The sequence below is a fragment of the Arachis stenosperma genome, chromosome 6, assembly GCF_014773155.1.
Source record: "Arachis stenosperma cultivar V10309 chromosome 6, arast.V10309.gnm1.PFL2, whole genome shotgun sequence".
NCBI lineage: Eukaryota > Viridiplantae > Streptophyta > Magnoliopsida > Fabales > Fabaceae > Arachis > Arachis stenosperma.
The window spans coordinates 109,724,863-109,746,564 of record NC_080382.1 but is presented as its reverse complement, the minus strand read 5'-3'; the positions used below and the strand labels follow the sequence as shown (position 1 = coordinate 109,746,564).

General features: G+C 32.2%; 1 protein-coding gene across 1 annotated transcript; it reads right to left on the bottom strand.

Moving 5' to 3' along the window:
- Positions 1–578: 578 nt before the first annotated feature.
- On the bottom strand, positions 579–1,240 carry LOC130934394 (uncharacterized). Its single transcript, XM_057863969.1, has 2 exons — positions 1,010–1,240; positions 579–959 (listed from the first exon to the last, which is right to left on the bottom strand). Exons 1-2 carry the CDS (start codon positions 1,238–1,240, stop codon positions 579–581), a joined length of 612 nt encoding a protein of 203 aa, XP_057719952.1.
- Positions 1,241–21,702: the final 20,462 nt, after the last annotated feature.

The window sequence follows — 21,702 nt, the reverse complement described above, 5'->3', positions numbered from 1 at the left end:
TTCTAAGTTTTCTAACTTGTAGCCTTGTACCATTACAAAGACCACTAGATTGGTCAATTCCTCAGTAACATCACCGGAACACCAATCTTGAGTATTAATTTATGTGGTGTCAAATCAGAGCAATTTATGCTATTCAGTAATTCAAGACCATAGAGATCTAGTTGACTCTCCATATTTTCTTCATCCATACAAATCGAATTCGAACTAAGATATAATTTTTTTCTCTAGGAATGATAGCCATCAGATGGTTGTTGACATCTTCAACGATATCCAGCGTGGGAGCCAATATAGTTCTTGCTTTGAAAAAATCTTTTGAGGACATGTTATCCAAAATATTTGGATAAGAAAAATGAACCAACTTATCAAATGCCTGGTCCGAAGAAGGAATAACAATATCTCTTGGAAGACATATCTCAGATTCACCATCTATATTGTCACATATTAGACCATCATAAACTTTCAATAAGCACTCACCAAATTGCTCTATCTCATCTTGATCTGAAATAGTCATTCCTACAGAGAATCTCATATTTTTTGTTAGTTTGAGCACCTGACAAAACTTCCAAAGGTAAGATTAATTAGTCCCGATCCTCGTGAAATGATAGAAAGAATTTGTTTAAGTCTTCACCTAGTACAACCACTTTTCCTCCAAAGGAAAAATCTTTGTTATATGTTGGAGAAAATCTCATGATATCACCTAAGCTTTTATCGAGCGTTTTATAGCAGTACCTAATAACCATTGGAGTCTCATCCCAAATTATAAGTTTGGCTTTCAACAACAGCATTACTTGAGAGGAACCAGGTTTGATGTTACATACAAAATCCTTAGTTATATTCAGCGGTATTTTGAACCTTGAGTGTGCCGTTCTTCCATTGGGAAGAAGTAAAGATGCAATACCACTTGAAGCAATATTTAACACAATATCACCCCTTAAGCGAATCTCAACAGACATAAGGTTCTAGAGAAATGTTTTTCCAGTACCCCCATGACCATACACAAAGAAAAAACTCTTTCATCATAATACACAGTTGTAACAATTTCATCATAATATTTCTGCTTAGGTGTTGCGATGGCTAACATGTCTGAAGCATTTTTCTTTAAATCATCCCTGTTAAAGTTTAGCTCTTCCTTGATAACCCTTTTGGTTAATAAAGAACTATCAACTTCAGTTGCTAAAGGCATAGGAGGATAGTCTTTCAAGGTTTTACCATAGGAATGTAAGATCTTGTCTATATCCATTAAGCACAACTAATTAATCTCATCATCTGACATGGTTAACTCTGCATATTATACGATACTGTAAAAATTCAATCAAACTAAAAATTATCAATAATGAAGAACTTTTATAATTGCAATTATAAAAACTTACCCCTCATGTTCATCACAGTTCTCTATCGATACAAAATATCATTTGAGAGTTCATGCCAACATCTATCCCAGACATGTTCTGGTCTTGAGATATTTTGGATGTTAATAGAATGACAAATAACCTTCTAATATATGATCATGAGACTCACGAGCATGCTTCCTTAATTGCATCCATGAATTCTCTATCATCTTGCAAGAGTTCAAGGACGAAGCATGCATCTCTATACGTAGCATAAATTGTTCCTCCTACTATTCTTATATCTCAAAAATTTATACATTCTCTTTGAGTATTCAAGAGAAGTCGTTAGTAATATTCTTCGGTATTTGCTGCAAAAAACTTGGTTAAAATCCCACTTTTAAATTGCTAAATGGATTAGGCTATGCGATTTCAATTATTATGTAGCTACACATCCGTATAAGATTAATTTTTCTAAAAAATATAGAACAATTCTAAAATTGTATAATCTACAAATTATAACTGCTGAAAGTTATTTGAACATTTATTTTCTAGTGTAGATAAATCGAATAAAATGGACGTGGGATACATGTTGTTAAGATTTTAAATTTAAATAATCAAATAAATAAGATTAAAATTGAATATAAACTCGTCATTACCTGTAGATACATGAGTCAACCTTCCAATTGTGAAGCCTTACTTTCAAGAAAACCACTTTAAAGTATCGTCCTTCCAAACAAACTTGGTTAGAAACTCAGCATAAGTCAGACTTCGAGCATAGGGATATGACATGTTCGCCGCCATCCATCTCAAAAACATGGACTTGAGATATTGCTCTTTCGACGATATCATTCACATTAGAAGTTTCACAATAGAAAAATGCTACTTGTACAATAAAATTCAGCCTCTGTTCAGCCTTTAATATTATTTAATTATTTTTTTATTAAAACATATTCCTATTTTTTAAGATACATATTTATAGTTAAGATTAATTTAAATTTTAAAAATTAAAATTTCTCTAACTTCCTACCCACTTTATAGTTAGTTATTATTTCCTTCTTTCTTCTATTCTGCTACAATATTCCAATTTGTATCTGCAGAAAAAAAATCAAAGTCAGTATATTTAGAAAAAAATTAATCCCTTACTTGTTGTACTTTTGATAAAATGCAGGATATGTTTTACGACTTTTTAGTGATAAATGGTCGAATATAATTATATACACAAACTAAAATATTTTCAATTATAGTTTTTTTTTCAATTGTAACACATCTAAAATTATTAAGTTATACAAAAAATATTTTTGAAACACATCCAAAATCATAAATCTAAAATTTAAATTTAAACATTAAAAAATAATTGTAACACATCTAAAATTATGAAGTTATATAGAAAATATTTTTAAAACACATCCAAAATTATAAATCTAAAATTTAAATTTAAATATTAAAAAACAATTGTAACACATCTAAAATTATGAAGTTACACAAAAAATATTTTTGAAACACTTCCAAAATATAGAAATCACACATGCAAAAATAATTTAACATTACAATATATATGAAAATCTCTTCGACCATTTTATTCGATTTTTGATTTAAAAAAAATAAAAAATTTATACAGAATAATAAAAAAAATAATGGTGTCATAGACCCATCCAAACCTTAGGTAAGTTTTCGGCATGGACGAACCGCAACATTGATGCAGACCAACGGTGATCGAGGAGGAGGAGGAAGGCGACGACGAAGATGAGTGTTGACGAAGGGGAATGCGGCATTGTGACTGAGCGCCGAGAAGGAGGAAGGCAACGTCGAAGATGAGCGCAGAAGAAGAAGAAGGTGGTGCGGAAGAACGGCGGCGGAGGATGACTTCTCTGGATTTTCGTCTTTCGATGTGCGGCTCGGGATTTTTGATGTGGGGCAAACGTGACTTCTCTGCTTTTTTTTGAGTGTTTTGTACGGATTTAGTTAATAATTAGATAGTTTAAGATTTATTTAAGATTTTTTAAATCAAATTTTTTAATTTTGAATAATTTAATTTTTAGATATGTATTAAATTTGGAATAGAAATTTAAAATTTAAATTTTAAATTTCAGTTTTATTTAGTTTGTATTTTGAATGTGTATTTAATTTTAAAAAGACACTAAATTTATTCATAATTTTTAGATGTATTTGTTTTAATTTTTTTAAATTATTGTAATAAAAGCCTGAATATTGTACCATTTTTAAAGGATACCTAGTTGAATTGAACCACAGGTTACTCATCTTCCAAATGGAATAGAAGTCTAATCACAAATGGTTCTTTCTTTTAGATTTCATATCCAAATAAACCAAACTGCCTCACATGTCGAAATGTACCTACAATCGTAGTAATTCCTAATTTCGTCAACAACTTGTGTAGCTTCTGACGAATCACCAATGTTGTATGGGGTAGTTGTTACACGGTCATTGTCCTTGTGTACATACTTAAACAAATACTTAATAGAACTTGTTTGGCATGTGTATTCCACATTTATGTGGCACCTGAACTTGAGCAACAATTCTGGATTATAAGGAACAATGAACTTATTGTCTAGTACACATTTCATTTTCTTCACTGTTCGACCGTTATCAGTATGCCTATATTTGGAAAATCCGGCTTCATCAATGAGTGTTTGCTGTCCAAACTCTTTGAGATAAAATTTTGAACATGATCCATTCTTCATGCAAGGTGAATTCTTATTGTACAGACCACATGGACCATGTACCATGTAATTTTGAACAGTTCCATGTAGATTTGGCATTTCATTTTAACCAGGAATCTCAGCTATTATATGTTTATCTATGTCATCTGGTGTTTGTGGCTTGAACTCGTTATTCATGAATAAAAGGATATGTGCATGCGGAAGCCCTCTCTTTTGAAACTCTATAGTGCAAACATATGTAAATTGAAAAGACAAATGAGCAAAACATTACATCATAAGATTTTAATAAGGTGTTGCATAAACACAGACTTACATTCCAAAATTTTTTCAAAGATTTGTTCCTCTTTTAGGTCATCAATCAAACCATCAAGTTTGATCTTGAAAACTCGACACAATATATCAGGGCGATCTTCTGCCTTTAATCCAATGGGAGTCACTTCTCTTTTTATCTCATCTTATTCAGGGTTATAGGTCATAGTGATAAAATAGTTAGGATATCCTGCATATTTGCAAATTGCGAATGCATCTTTACAATTATTCATCATGTACTTAGGTCCACCGGTAAAAGTACCGGGAAGAATGATTCTTTTGCCAAGCCTTGTAGCATCTACATTCCTGTTTATAAGACTTTCATGCAGACATTTGTATTTGTCAACCCTCAACTGTGGTTGTTTACACCTAAAGGATTTTAACCTCTCTGATTTTACCATTATGTAGGTATCTACCAAAAACTGTTGGAATAATCTCTTTGATCTTAGAATTAACAGAGATTCACCCATCCTTTTCTGTACGTAGTTGAAAAGCAAAAAATTGTCGCAAAGTGATTGTTTTGTTTTTCTTTGTAGGCCTAGCGGAGATAGAATCTGATGTTACAATACCCAAATGAAATCCATCCTCCCCATATGGAAATAATAATGGATATTGCAAGGCTAAATAAGATGGGTGAAAAACATCAATCTGTTGGAGCTTTCTAGTTTGACTCTTTATAATAATATCTCTATCTTTGCTTAGTTGTTCGACATCGCTAACAATCAATGCAGCCACTTTAGATGCATATGGCAAGTTGTATGTCCTGTCATCTGTAGTCCTTTTACTAATCAATTTAAACTTTATGTTTGTGCAATTTTCCTGTTGGTACCTATCTCTCGCATAGAGAAAACTCTTTGCCAAACTATTATATTTTTCTAGCATGTTTCTTAATATTGTCACAATTTTCTTATCCCGCTCATTTATAGCTTCATTGGAACTACAAAAAATAAAAAATAAATTTTATGTTATTTTCTCTCACATATAAAAATAACTAAAATATTTGATTGGTTGCATGAAAATTACCGAAGTGTGCCTATCCGATTATCAATCTTATTTTCTGTTCATAGATATATAGCTAGGAAAATGTTGGTCGCAGACTATCCGGAGGAAGTAAGCTACCAATGCTATGGTAGTTTTGACCCAAGGCTTAAAAATTAGAGGAGCAATCCCATTATTCACCCCACGGTCAATTTTTCTGGCCATTGATGTAAAATAAAATATTGAATTAAATGTCCTTATATTTTTTAGGAAATGAATACTTCTTTGATCTCCTCTAGTATGAAGCTGAATGAGTTCATCAGGAGGCACAGAAAGTAGAGGAAGCTTGATCTTTCCTTCCATACAACATAATAAAAACTTTGGTTGGGGCGACTATTTGAATTTAGCAAGCCTTTCTTCAGACCACATCCATGCTTTATAGTGTTGACATTGATAAATAGGATTTTCTATATCCCACACATTTCCTGAATGAACTCTCTTTAGATACTCAGTTGTCATACTAATACAATTTAATCCATGATGTACACAAAGATGCAAATAAACATACTGATAAAATTTTTACATACCGTCTAAAGTTTCTGAGGATGGTATAAAATTATCTTCTATATTCACATCCGACATTGAATCATCACAACCATTCAAATGGTTTCAACAGCAGAAACCACATACATTCAACTTTTTCACCATCTCAGTACAGGTTCGTCCGAATAGAGCTGCGGTCTTCTTATCGAACACAACAAAAGTTATTATAGCAGTACCATCTAAAACCAACAAATTCAACTTATACCTACTTTTTTTTATTCAAAAACATCAACTAACACTTGACCTGTCACCCTTTAGTTACAATAAAATTATAAAAATTATATTCAACACAATTTAAATGCTCAAACATAATTTTTTTAGGCTTATCAGTTTTCTAGATTTTAGTCTAGCAGATGAGACTTTGGTATAAAATTGTTGTAGGTATATGAATTTTTTCTATGCACTCTATCTCATTTTGACAATTTTTTTATGGATAGACAATATTTTCATCAATTAAAGGAGATTTTGTTTTTAATAAACTGTTCTCTTATTGTCTACTAATTGTTGGTATTAAGCTAGATATTGCTAAATAAATTAAAAAGAGACATAATCAATTACATAACTATATTGCTTTTTTATGAAAAGATTACACAAATAAGTCCAATTAGAGTCGTACCTATTAAAAATATTATTCACGTCCTTATTACAGCCATTGCAGAAGTATGTATCCGCATTAGCTTCTGCCTTCATGCTACAAACACAAGATTTATACCACCAACTTAAAACATGTTCAACATCAAGAACAGTGGCCAAAATAACATAGAATCCAACCTACATAAGAACAGTTTGAAAGTAAAAAAAAAACAAATAATGAACCAAACATAAAAAAGTAGTTTTCTATAAGGCACTCATATCCGCAGTCGCACGTAACTCCTTTATTGTCTTCCTCTCAGTGGAATATAAAACTTCATCTTCATTAACATACGCCGGTTTGCCAGAAAACACAGACAGGTACTGTGAGATCTCTTTATAGTACATGCTACTTATCAATCACAGCACCATAAAAATACAGTCAATATGCACAACCATAAATCATTCACAATATTTGTACAATATTTTTTTCGAAGCATCACAGCCTCAGAAACATCTGGATTTATCAAGAGTCTAGTACCATACATAATGTTCTGTAAAATATTGGTACCTATGTACAATAATCATTGCTTAAATGAGTTGTATAATTATACATGACAGAAAAATTATCGAATGAAAAGTAACCAAAAGTGTCATTAGATTTAAAAAAACAACTATAATCTACTGTAAACCTAATTAATTAGTAAAATTTTTTATTTTAGCAATGAGCTGTATAAAAAATATTTATTGCAAATATAAAATAATAAAAAGTATTATATAATAACAAAAATATAGCTTGAAATTATATATTGATTAATTAATTGTTGAGTAACATAGAATTTACAATAAAAAAGCTGGTGATACAATTTATTCACGTGTATATAATGATATTTTTTATTACTTCAAATTTTAATTTCTAAAATGCCAACCATTTGTCGTAATTGTTATTACTGTTTTCTATAATTTCACTTGTAATTTCACATGATCAAAAGTATTAAAACACAAAATACAGTACTTATAATTTTGCTTCCACGACATGTAGTATCACACTCTAAAATTTAAAAACAAAAATTTAAAAGCATATACGCCGTTCTCCATTGCTGGCGTATATGCTTACTTGCTGGGAGAGAGAAGACCCAAAAAGATTAAAAGAGGACTTTGGGTGCGGGTTAAAATTAATTGTATGAGATTCGGATATGTTTTCTATCTGTCCAACTTGAAATTGGGATTAGTCTCCGTAGGCCTATATTTTGTTAAGATGCAACAGAGGCAAGCAAACCAATATGGTGTGAGCCCTACTTTTTTATTTCCTTTTTTTTTTTATCACAATTCACAAGTTCTATACTTTGTTTGATTATTGTATAAATCATGGATCTACATTGGGCCACCTAGGAAATTAATTTATTTTGCTTACATTTTAGAATGAGTTTAATTAATAATTTGTTATATAAAATTATTTTATATTTTTAATAAATCAAATCTAATGATATTAGTTAATAATACATAGAATAATTACGTTTAAAATGAAGAAAGTTTTGTCTTATATTACTTTTGCTTACGGAAATATAAAACTTAAAACTTAATAATCCACGAAATATAAAAGGCTAAGGAAATAAGATCATTTATAAATTATCTTTAATTTATATATAATATAATTAAATTTAATAAATTCAATTAGAATAAACAAATTCAATTAGAATAAACAACAAATTATTTATTTTATTTCAGACTTTATAAATGAATAAACTAATTAACTAATATAAAGAATAACAATTAATGTAGTAAAATTAATCAAGTATTATATACTATAATAAATTACATTGATATTTAAATATCTAATCAAATCAATTAGCTGGTATAATTAAGTCATATCAAAACACTTAAAAATACACCGTTCTTAATTAAATACTATCTATATTATATAAATTACATTTAAATCCATTTTTTCGTGCGTATATAATTTAAAGTAATTTACAATTTATTTGATTGAATATTATAATATAAAATAATTTATAAATTAACATTAATTCATATATAATATATAATTAAATTTAATAAATTTAATTAGAATAAACAATAAATTATTTATTTTATTTTAGACTTCATAAAGGAAAAAATCAATTCACTAATATAACGAATTACAATTAATGTAGTGTAATTAATTAAGTAATATAAATTATAATAAATTATATTAATATTTAAATATTTAATCAAATCAATTAGGTGAAATAATTAAGCCATTGCAATAAATTGTATTGAATGAATTAAAATAATTAATTTGAGAAACACTCTCTGGAGCATGCCACGTCAGCTCCATCATTAAATGTAGACATCCGATTTTTATATAATAGAATAGATAGATGTGATTGCACTCATTCTGAAGCTTTCAACTCAGTCCCACATATAATAAATTTTGGATAAGTTGGGGCCAAGCGTCTCTAATGCATTGTTGACTTGTTATAAGTAATTTTAGGGAATTGAGAAGTAATTTTAGGCAAAAATTATTGATTGGACAATTTCTAAAATATCATCTTGTATAATATCTATTATATCTTACTAATTTTACAATCAAAATATGTTATATATATTTTTTCATTACAATTAAAATTAAATTTTTCCCTTCAAAATTAAAAAGTTCTCCCATTTCCTCTCCTCTCTTTCTATCTCTACTCTCATTCCTTACCCGCTCTATCTTTCTTATTCTTATATCTATATTATCTCTTTTATATATCATTATCAATGATTAATTACAAATTTGATAATCAAAATGTACAACATAATATTCACTAATTATAATTAAAATTAAATTAAAATATCAAAATTAAAATTAAAATATAACTATATTATATATTACTAATCTTACAATCAAAATATACCACATTTCACTCTTTCATTGCAATTGAAATCAATTTTTTTTCCAAAATTAAAGAATTTTCTCCTCTTCTTCCTCTTTCTCTTTTTCTATCTCTCTCATTTTTGCACCCATTCTATCTCTCTTATTCTTATACCTATTTTATCTCTTTTATATATCTTTATCAATAACTAATTACAAATTTGACAATCAAAATATGTAACATGATATTCTCTAATTGTATTTAAAATTAAATTAAAGATAAAATTAAAATTAAAATATAACTATATTATATTACTAATTTAACAACTAAAATATATCACATAACACTCATTAAAATTAAGATGAATATTTTTTCCAAAATTAATAAACTCCCTTCCTCCATCCTCTTATCTACCCTTCCCATTCTATATATAACTTATAGTTTATATTTTATATTACTAATTTGATAAACCAAAATATGTTACAAAGTATTCTTTCATTACAATTATAATAAAATCTTTTCTCCAAACTTAATAAATTCCCTCTCACGTTCTCTCTCTTTTCTCTCTCATTCTTTTTCTTTTTATATTTTTCTTCTACAAAAAATAAAATTAATAAAATAATATAATTAAAATAAATTTATAAAATTATAAAAAATACATTAAATTTATAATTAAAAAATAATTATCTAATATTATTCACATAAAAATATATTATTGTTATTATTATTATATACATAAATTTTTTAATTTTTAATTTAGTTTTAAATTTTCACTACTTATCTTTTTAATCTATATTTTTATTTCTTTTTTTTCAAATATTTATTACATATAATTTAACTGATAGAAACTTTTTTTTATATAATTTTTTTGTAAAAGTAGTTTGATTATATAATTTTTTTAATTTCTGTTATAGTCTATAATATTAAAACAAAATCAATGTAGTTTCAAAAAATTTATATTCTTATAATATTATTACGGACAAAAACACTAATAAATAAATAAATAAAAGCAGAAACACTAGCACAAAGCAGTTTTATGAAATCAGTTATATAACATAGTAATGCCTTTTGACAGGAAGATGAAGTAAAAGGAACAAACTTAAAAATGAAACAGAAAAACACACAAAAAAATGATTAGTTTAATAGCAGTTAGAAAGTCTATTCGCAGGATATTTCCCAGTAAGCTTTCATGTGGAGGAGATTCCCTCTGGGAGAATTGCAGTTGTTCTCTCGGGCTATTTCGCCAATTCGCCGCCACTAACTTATCTAATGTCACTCACCTCAGGTAGTTTTGTCAAGCATGTATGTATCCATTTTAGTGTACCTACACGATGAAGAAAGAAAGGATGCAACCAAAAAAAGGGTCCATTCAAGAAAAAGAATAATAAGGAATACATGTAGGCCACTATCATCCAAGTCCATTCAATATTCTGCCTACTATTCCATTTCCTTTTCCCATTACAGATCTTCCAAGATCTCTCTCCTTCCCACTCATTTGTTGCCAATTCAGTATTTATTAAGCTGAATCAACCCTATTCCCTTTCCCGATTTGCTTCTGTCATAGGAATGTATTTTCCTTTCTTTTCAAAATTGAACTATATTACGGCTCATAAAGAGGACAAATAATAATAATAATAATTTCTTTCGGTTCGTCATAATTGATGGTTTAATCCACCAAATACAGTTTTCGATGGTTATTACCCGTTTTTCCATGTGTTGCTTAATACCGTGAAGTTATTTACCAGAAAAAATGAGAGAAAAGGGCATAAGATGTCACCTTTGCTGAGGTGCCAGTTGCTGTAGACAATAGCTTCTCTATTGATTGATACTCAAAGGTCAGAGATTCATAATATCATTGAATCAATTTGAAAAACATCATAAAAAATATGAAAAGCATTGAATCAATTTGGCACAAACAATTATAGAAACTAAACCACATGTTGGAGCATGAGCAAAAATAATTTCAAATCATAGAATTCAAATTTTGCTTTTTAAGTAAAAGATGGCACCAGAACATTGGAAAATTCTGAAGCAACTAAGATTCCAATTCATAGTCTATATCCAAATGCTCCACTCCACCAGCCGTTAAATTACAAAATATGGGCAAACTATTAACCAAAGTTGACATATATGCAGGGACAGACATATGGGCATTTTTTTAAAAAAAAATTAATAGTAATAAGTTATTAAGTATAATTTAATTTTTTAAAAATTTTATTTAGTATTTAGTTTAATATAAATAAAATTCTAATCTAACTTAAATATTAATAATTTTTAATATTTAAAAAATAAGTAACAATATTAAAAAAATCTAAAAATATATTATTACTAATATTTTTAAATTAAACAAAATTTTTTAAATCTCATCAAGTAGATTTTTTTTCTTCTTGTGAGCGTCCTTCTTGATTCATTTGGTATTAATTCTTTATGTTTCAACTACTACAACTGAGAGATCTTTTTCAACTATGAATGTTGTGAAGAATAACTCAGAAATAAAATGAAAGATGAATTTCTTGCTAATTGTCTTTTAATTATATTAAAAAGAAAATTTTTGAAAAATTTGACACAAATTCTATTATCGATAAATTTTATGATACGAAAAATGAACCACTTTATTAATAAAAAATACATACATATTTTTAGTATTTTAAAATATATTCTCTATCGGTATATTTTTGTAATACATTTTATATTATATAATTTTTGTATAATTTTTTAATATTATATATGTTATTAGCTCCCATGATAATATTTCTGGATTCGTCATGTATATATAGTTATCAAAGAAAGAGTAATAATTAATGTAGAGATTTGAACTACATTTGTGACAGGAACATAGAGACTAGTAATTATTATTATCAACTCAAGTTAATAATTAATTGATGAACTTTATTATATGGAAAAGTATATGGAACCAACTAATAATCAGCCAAGAATGGAACAACATAATTAATTATAATTAGTTTTATTAATTTATAATTTAATTTGTTTTTTAAATTATTATTGATCTCGTTCAAAACATGAGGGAAGATACGCTAGTGATAGGAGAGAATCACGGAACAGATCTTTTGATCATTAATTAATTGATTCCATATAATTAATTATGTTTTATTAATGCGTAACACATGAAACATATAAATCATATCCAAAACCATCCAATTTACAAGAAAAAGAAACATCCGTATATCTATCAGTAGCAACATCCGGTTAAAGTCACCGATGCCTCTGATTTACTAGTTGGCTGATTCTTGGCTTATATAGAGTTGGTTCCCTAGCATTGTTGTATATTATATTAATTATACTTTTAACAAAAGCGAACTTTCTTGATACTCTTCTACTCCTTGATGTAAACACTATATATATGGCAGATAAACAAAAATGAGATAGTGAAAATGGTAAGCTACTCCATACTCATGTGATTTTACCCTATTTTTTTGAATTATTGTTTAAAATACGTAATCGATTTTTAAAATGATATTAAATCAATTTTAAAATAGAAGAAAAGCAAAATTCCTACTTATATCGAGCAAAAGCAGAAGCAGAGTATAACTAAGCATGTAGCGATTTGAAAGATTTAAGCTATAATTTACAAACTGAAGCTGGAAAAAGAAGAAATAACACTCACATATATGAAGCTATTTTCCTGTGCTTGGTTTTCATCATCAAACATTGTCATTATCAAATTTAGATTACATTTTCACCGTTACCACAAATTTTCGAGCAAGAAAGCGAACACAAAAAGAAAGAGATAGAGAGAAGTACCGTCGAAAGTTTTAACATCCATTCTACTAGAAATGTAACCCTTAACTAAATGACAACAAATCACATCCTCGCGCAGCGCTTAAACTGAACCAAAATAGTAATGTATAAAATTAAAGCATAATCATAAAATTCAAGAAAATGGGCAAAAGTGGAGAAGTAATAAATCAGATATGTAAATTATTTCATGATAGTAATTGAGTAGTAATTCTTCAATATACAAAGAATGAAAGAGAGTTATTGAAACACTAAATTGAAAGTAATTAAATTATTACAATTTTTAAGAAGCAAAATAACAAAAACATAGAGTGAATTATTACTAAATATTTGTGAATCAAATTCATGTTGCCATTGATGTGTCGTATGCATCATTTCTGCAATTTTATAATTGGCAATTGAAGATTATCAAGCAAATAAAAAAGAAGACACTAAAAAAAGACTAAAAATATTCTAATTCTTACAAGAGCATAGAATCTGAGTTCCAAATAAATAATTTAAGGTGTTTGTTACGGTACGATGATAAATTCATACGTACCAATACATTTAAAATATGGATAAGTAGTAACAAGCCATGTGGAATTTATTTTTTACGTCAGTATTTATTTTTTTTAAATATATATTATATCACCACTTTTACATATATACCCCTTTAATTAAATAAAAATAAAAATATATTTTTTATTTAATTTTATAAAAAATCTTAAATATTCTTATTTTATTTGATTAGACAAAAATATCATTTTAAATTAATCAAATTTTAGAATTCAATTAATTCTAATTTTATAGTTTCAATTAATTTAAACAACAAAACAAAAACATATAAAAAAATCAATCGTTCTTGGTATTCTCCAATTCCCCTGATCATTTATCCCCTCTCTGAAGCAAAGCAAAACATATCAAAAAATAAAAAATTAATCTGTTCTTCATCTTCTCCTAATATCATTCGTGCCCCCTCCCCTCTGAAGCACACCAAAACTGCAAAACCCTAGCAATAATTGACTGCATTGATCTCTGTAACTAGCCACCCACGAAATTTAAATAACCTAAAGGAGAAGGAAGGCTAAACCACTCAACTCTGCAAACGCGGCGTCTTTCTCCTCTATGGAAGTTCTTTAAATGCCCCTTCGCCCTCCATCGTCGAGCCCCGTCCAGCCGTCGTCGTCCAGCGCCTCTCCCTTTCTGGCGCCTCTCCCAGTGTGTCTGGTTCTGCCACTCAACAAACTTATTCCTATATGGCCAACAAGAGTAGAATGAATGAAAGGCAGATATTGAGTAAATAGATATTGAGTAAAAACCATAAAGGTATTGAAGAGATGTGGTTAGAGGTTCTTGAGAGGATTCAAGTTACTGGACTGAGAGAATTTTTGTATAAAGAAGGCAAGCTAATCTCTGTCAGTTTTGGAGCAGGTAAACATCAATTTTTTGCTGTTCATTTTTGCATGTTGCTTTGCGAAGAATTAGGTAAACTAGTTTATGTATTTGATTACACTTAATGTTAGTCAACTGAAGGACCTTGTAGCAAAATGCATTAAAAACTTGCTTTTGAGTTCGTCATAAACTCATGTACATATACAAACCAATGGAAGAGACTACCTAGATATTTAAACGTCTATGATTAATCTAGTATATGTTTATTCTCAGATACTCTGTAATCAAATACCTAGGTGTTTAAAATTGCTTGAGTACTATGAAAATTTACACAATTCAAATTATACATGGAACATGCAAGATTGTAAATGTCTATGCTTCCACAGATATGCTAATTCTTATGATGTTCATGTTGCAAACTGAAGAAAATGAAATTACTAACCTGCTGAATTCTCCATCAACGATTGTGAAATCTGCTGTCGAATAATCAATTAACTGGATGAACAATTGGTCATGGTGCAAATATGGCTGCTATTTCACCTATGAAGTTATATGTGCATTTTGAAAATTGAGTGTATTTGAATCAGTTGTATTTTCATTGCTGCCAGGACATACCCCTAACTGGCTTATATTTATGAATAGGTAACCTCGTGTAAGCTATGGCGGCAAGTGGGAGATTCTTTCAAACCTCCTAAGTAAGAACCAACGTCCCCTATCTTGTCTTGATTGTGTTCATGGCTCATTGAAGAGTCTCTTCAAATGGACAAGTTATAGTACTTTGTATCTCTGTGTTATTAAATTTCAAATCTGTGATATGCATTCGTTCTAATTTTCTAAGTAATGTCATGGTAATGGTAGTGTGTATTGGTTATGATGATGAGACCAATTAATTGTTTCCATGTATTATGAATGGTTTCTCGATTTTCTTACGGATGGGAAAGTATACTTTTCAAGCTATTATTTTCATTATATAATAAGTGGTATTTTTTTGGTTGTTTTAGGGGGTTGGAGGGTATGTGTGGGGAGAAGGGCTGCCAAATTCTGACAGCTTTTTGGATGAATTGATTGCTTATGACTGATTATAATGTTCTGTTTTTAACACATGCAGGACATTGATGAGCGGATAATTTATACGCTTTTTGACATTGTTTTTAGGTAATTTTTAGTAAGTTCAAGCTACTTTTAGGGATGTTTTCATTAGTTTTTATGTTAAATTCACATTTCTGGACTTTACTATGAGTTTGTGTGTTTTTCTGTGATTTCAGGTAATTTCTGGCTGAAATTAAGGGATTTGAGCAAAACTCTGAAAAAGGCTGACAAAAGGACTGCTGATGTTGTTGGAATCTGACCTCCCTGCACTCGAAATGGATTTTCTGGAGCTACGGAACTCCAAATGGCGCACTCTTAACGGCGTTGGAAAGTAGACATCCAGAGCTTTCCAAAAATATATAATAGTCCATACTTTATTCGGGAATTGACGACGTAAGTGGCACTCAACGCCAAGTACATGCTGCTGTCTGGAGTCAAACGCCAGAAACACGTCATAACGCGGAGTTGAACGCCAGAAACACGCTATAACTCGGCGTTCAACTCCAAGAGAAGCCTCAGCTCGTGGATAGATCAAGCTCAGCCCAAACATACACCAAGTGGGCCCCAGAAGTGGATTTATGCATCAATTACTTACTCATGTAAACCCTAGTAGCTAGTCTAGTATAAATAGGATAAGTTACTATTGTATTAGACATCTTTGGTCTCAGTTTTGTTTTATTCTTCATCTTAAGAGGCTATTGATCACATTTTAGGGGGGTTGGCCATTCGGCCATGCCTAAACCTTTCACTTATGTATTTTCAACGGTGGAGATTCTGCACACCATAGATTAAGGGTGTGGAGCTCTACTGTACCTCAAGTTTCAATACAATTACCATTACTTTCTATTCAATTCTCTTTTATTCTTATTCCAAGATATTCGTTGCACTTCAAACTTGATGAATGTGATGATCCGTGTCACTCATCATCATTCTCACCTATGAACGCGCGTGACTGACAACCACTTCCGTTCTACCTTAGGCCGGGCGCATATCTCTTAGATTACCCAACAGAATCTTCGTGGTATAAGCTAGATAGATGGCGGCATTCATGGGAATCTGAAAAGTCTAACCTTGTCTGTGGTATTCCGAGTAGGATTCCGGTATTGAATGACCGTGACGAGCTCCAAACTCCTGAAGGCTGGGCGTTAGTGATAGACGCAAAAGAATCAAGGGATTCTATTCCAACCTGATTGAGAACTGACAGATGAATAGCCGTGCTGTGACAGAGCATTTGGACCCTTTTCACTGAGAGGATGGGATGTAGCCATCGACAAGGGTGATGCCTCCAGACGATTAGCCATGCAGTGACAGCGCATAGGACCATTTTCCCGAGAGGATGAAAAGTAGCCATTGACGACGGTGATGCCCTACATACAGCTTGCCATGGAAAGGAGTAAGAAGAAATTGGATGAATGTAATAAGAAAGTAGAGATTCAAGAGGAGCACAGCATCTCTATACACCTATCTGAAATTCCCACTATTGATTCACATGAGTATTTCTATCCCTTTTTATTTTATTTTCTGTTTATTATTTATTTTCGAACTTATCATAAACCATTTAATCTGCCTAATTGAGATTTACAAGGTAACCATAGCTTGCTTCATACCAACAATCTCTGTGGGATCGACCCTTACTCACGTAAGGTATTACTTGGATGACCCAGTACACTTGCTGGTTAAGTTGAACGGAGTTGTGTCCACACATAGCCAATAGCCATTAAATAAATCTCATGCAAATACAAAGAGGGTCACAATTTCGTCCACCAAGTTTTTGGCGCCGTTGCCGGGGATTGTTCGAGTATGGACAACTGACGATTCATCTTGTTGCTCAGATTAGGTAATTTTCTTTTCAAAAATCTTTTTCGAAATTTTTCTTTTCTTTTTCGTTTTTTTTAACTTTGTTTTCGAAAAAATAAAAATCCAAAAAAAATTAATAAAATCATAAAAAATAAAAAATATTTTGTATTTCTTGTTTGAGTCTTGAGTCAATTTTTAAGTTTGGTGTCAATTGCATGTTTTTAAAATCTATGCATTATTTTTTCGAAAATTCCATGCATTCATAGTGTTCTCAATGATCTTCAAGTTGTTCTTGATAAGTCTTCTTGTTTGATCTTGATGTTTTCTTGCTTTGTGTTGCTTGTAACACCCTAATATTCAAATCCTTATGCTCGAGTCATAAGTCAATGAAATTACGGTGGTACGACTCTCAGGTGGATTTTTAAGGATTTGAATATTAGGGTGTTACATTATGGTATCAGAGCAGTTCGTCCTCGTGAACCTGAGGGATGGAACTGCTTATGCTTCAATGCATACTCTGAGTCTGTGCCTGTGCTAGTTAGGGTATCTAACTGATACATCTAGCATGAAGTCCATGAGTGTACCTTTGGTACTTTGAAGCACTATTCTTCCGATATTGAGACTGATCAACTTGATATCGATTGTTTGGTGTGTAGAGGAACCAGATGGCGCCTCGTGGACCCGGTCGTGGACGTGAGAGAGATCGTACGAGTACTCAGGAACCAGAAATCAACCCGAATAACCCGGTAAGCCTTATGGCGGCTTTGGAGAATATGGCTGCTGCTATGCAGACCACTGCAGAGGCTCTTGGGCAACAGATAAACAATAATGTCAATGGTGGAAGGGAAGCTCAGGGCCCGATGACACTGGCAACTTTCTTAAAGGTTAATCCACCTAAGTTCAAGGGAACCACCAATCCGACTGAAGCTGATACTTGGTTTCAGGCCATGGAGCGAGCACTGCAAGCGCAGTTGGTGCCTGAAGAGCAGCGTGTTGAATTTGCTACCTATCTGCTCACGGGAGAAGCATCGCATTGGTGGCAAGGGGCTCGACGTCTCCTGCAACAGGGGAATGATCCTATCACTTGGGATGCCTTCCAAGTGGAATTCTATAAGAAGTACTTTCCGAATTCCGCCAGAACAGCCAAGGAATTGGAGTTACTACAGCTGAAGCAAGGTGCTATGTCCGTATCTGAGTATACAGACAAATTTGAGGAGCTATTCAGGTTTTCCCGCATGTGTCAGGGAGCTCCAGGAGACTTTGAGGAATGGAAGTGTATTAAGTATGAGGGAGGACTTCGAAGTGAAATCCTGAACTCCGTTGGACCGATGGAGATTAGGGTCTTCTCCGAACTTGTGAACAAGAGCCGTATTGCTGAAGAATGTGTGAGGAAGGCTGTTGAGGCGAAGAATGACCGTCGGGAGTCCCACCGCAGGGAGCACAATCAAGAATACCCAACAAGGGGTCAAGAGTTTAAGAGAAGAGGATACCCACAACGTTTTCCTCAAAGGCGAAATGACTTTGCGACGAGTGAGGAGTCCCAAAGAAACGGTAAGGGAAAACGGGCAGCGGCTGCTTCTGATGTTTCGAGCTGTCAGAGATGTGGAGGTCATCACCCAAATAGACCGTGTCGTTATGGTTCGGGTTTGTGTTACAATTGCGGAAAGCTAGGACATGTGGTCAGAGATTGCCCACACCGGAAGGATCGGGAGACTGCCAGGTCCGATTTTCGTACCTGAGGTAATAAGAAAACTGATAACTTAACTCTTTACCACTTTACATAATGCTGAAGGCTGGTATTCACTCGTAATACATGGTCGAATGAAAAATTATGATCTGTTCTAGATAACCCTAAGTTATCTTAATAAAAGGTTTGGTGAGCATAAATGATTAGGTAGGCCTTTAACGGAAAGCAACCTCAGAATGGAATGACTGGTGGGTGATGTCAAAGCCATCATTCGGGAACTCCGTGTCGAGGTAGATTGGGACTTTGCCATGGTTGCAGAGGAGTTGGACATGTGTCCTAGAAATGTCCTAAGGAGGTCAACCGGAATACTACCAAGAGCCAACAACAAGGTCGTGTGTTCACTACAACAACGGGTGATACCGTTAGATCCGACGGTTTGAGAATTGGTAAGCGAAAGATTGGTAACAACGTGTTAAAAGTACGATTAAGTTGGTATGTGGTTTTGGCTATCATAGATAGAAATCTAGTGAATGCCAGTCATGCTAAGTTGTGGTTGAGTACTTGAGGAAATAAGTGATAGAGCTCGTACTAGACGAGAGATCCGAATAAAGCAACGGAAACTTGTGGAAGCAGTAACACAGGATAGCTACGAATAAGAGTTGTAAAAGTTTAATATAGTATCTTATGTTTGAATACTAGAAGGGTTAAGAGGGTTACTGCAAGTAATGATCCCCAAATAGTTGGGAATGATTGCGGCTGCGAGCTTTGATGGTTCTAAAGCGGATGAGGAAAATTTCATTAATGCACAATTAGATTTAGGTGATGATTGAGTGCCAGTTGTTGTGTTCGAGAGATGAGTGCTATGATGTTTGGTCATGGTGACCTTGGATTTAGATTGAGGTTTATAATGATCGGTTTTGAAAGAAGAATGTGAAAACCATTAGATTGAAATGTTGATGCGGTACTGAGATTGGTTTGAGGGAACCCGTGACGGGCGGTAAACTCCAATTTTTGGAGAGGTACTGTTGAAAATTTTTCCCCAAGAATTTGAAAGAGTGTTGGTTTTGGTTTTGAAGATGATTTTTGATATGAGTAATTTTAACAAAAGAGATGTGTCTCAAATGCTTTTATAGATTATTAAAGGAAATGCGAACTCTTATGATTTTGTTAACTCGCTATTCCGAACTCATTTGGTTTCTAGAAATGAAAGGGGTTTTTGATTGATAAGCCAGAGGCTTTATATCAGCAAGTCATGAAGAAATTTGAGGGTTTGAGAATAAGAAAGTAAGTTTGGAGATTATGCTTGGAGTTGAGCTGTGATTAGAGGAATTGGCTTGGCAGAGAGAGAGAGAGGATAGTGATGGAGTATGATTAAGGTGTGTGATGATCATTGATTGATTATAGTGATGTGAAAAAAAAATGGCTATGATTAACGATGATGGCAATCTTATTGATGACATGATTCGAGATTTAATAGGGTGTGAGTTGATGAGCCGGTAAAAGTAGGGGACGAGGCTGTTGGTCGGCGTTGAACGAACGACCGAGACCCTCAGGGATAGAGAGATCAGAGTGCGGCAACGGAAGCGCGCAGAGTAAAAAGGACCTTGGAACTGTTATACGTTGATATAAAGGCAGACTATGCTCGCGTACTCGTAGTGATGGATGGAATTTTCGAGGGCGAAAATTTCTGTTAGGGGGGTAGAATGTAAAACCCGGCCTAACCGAAATTGATTAAATAATAAGTTAAGTAGGAGCGAATATGGTTGGAAGATTTTGCAATTGGAATTTGATGATTTAAATATGATATTTGGATTCAGTGAATTTTTCCGAGTCGGAAGACATAGTTTTCTGCGTAAAAGCGCGCAGTGGAATTTTGACCGGAAGTACCGGCTGAGATTTGTCTGGTACTACAGCTGAGAAAATTGATTATGGGTAAATAAGATTAAGAAATGAGGATTATAATTAGGAGAGGTAGAAATATTTGAAGTGCGATTTAGAGCGCTAATCTTAAGGGTTTTGGTCCAAAATTGGGCCAACGGACAAAAATAAGTGAACTGGGCCTAAGTGGGCCCAAGATCCAACATATATAAACATTAGTTATGAGCATTTCAGCTCATTTTACCCTAAAGAGAAGGGTTGGGGCGCTGAAATAGTGAAGAGAGGAGAGAAGAGAGAAAACCTAACTCTCTTTGATCTTCAAATCACCATAACTTGAGCTACGGAGCTCCGATTGACGAGCCGTTTGCGGCCACGCGTCGCTCTTCTCATCCTCTACAATTCTATCTAAGTTTTGTGGTGAGTATTCCATTCATCTCTGCCCAGTTTCGAATTTCCCCACTGTTACACGTTTTTGGGAAGTTAGTGTTGAAATCTTGTGATTTTGGGTGTTTAGGAATACTCCAACATGGATTCTAAGTGGGTTCTATCCCTACTTCATATGGGCTGAGGTAAGAAGTGCTCAAACTCTTGTGATTTATCATCCTTATGAGCCCTAGGTTGATGTATGTATGTGATATTGGTTATGTTAGTGTATTTGGTGATTTTGATGCACAATTGGGAGGTTGGTATTGCTTGTGGAGCTTTGGTGAGGCTTGGAGCTAAGGTTGGTGGAGACTTCCAAAGAAGAGGCTCAATTGATTTGGCTACAAGAGGTACGGTTTAAGTTCCATTTAAGTACCGTGTGGTGTGATGAGAATTCCTAG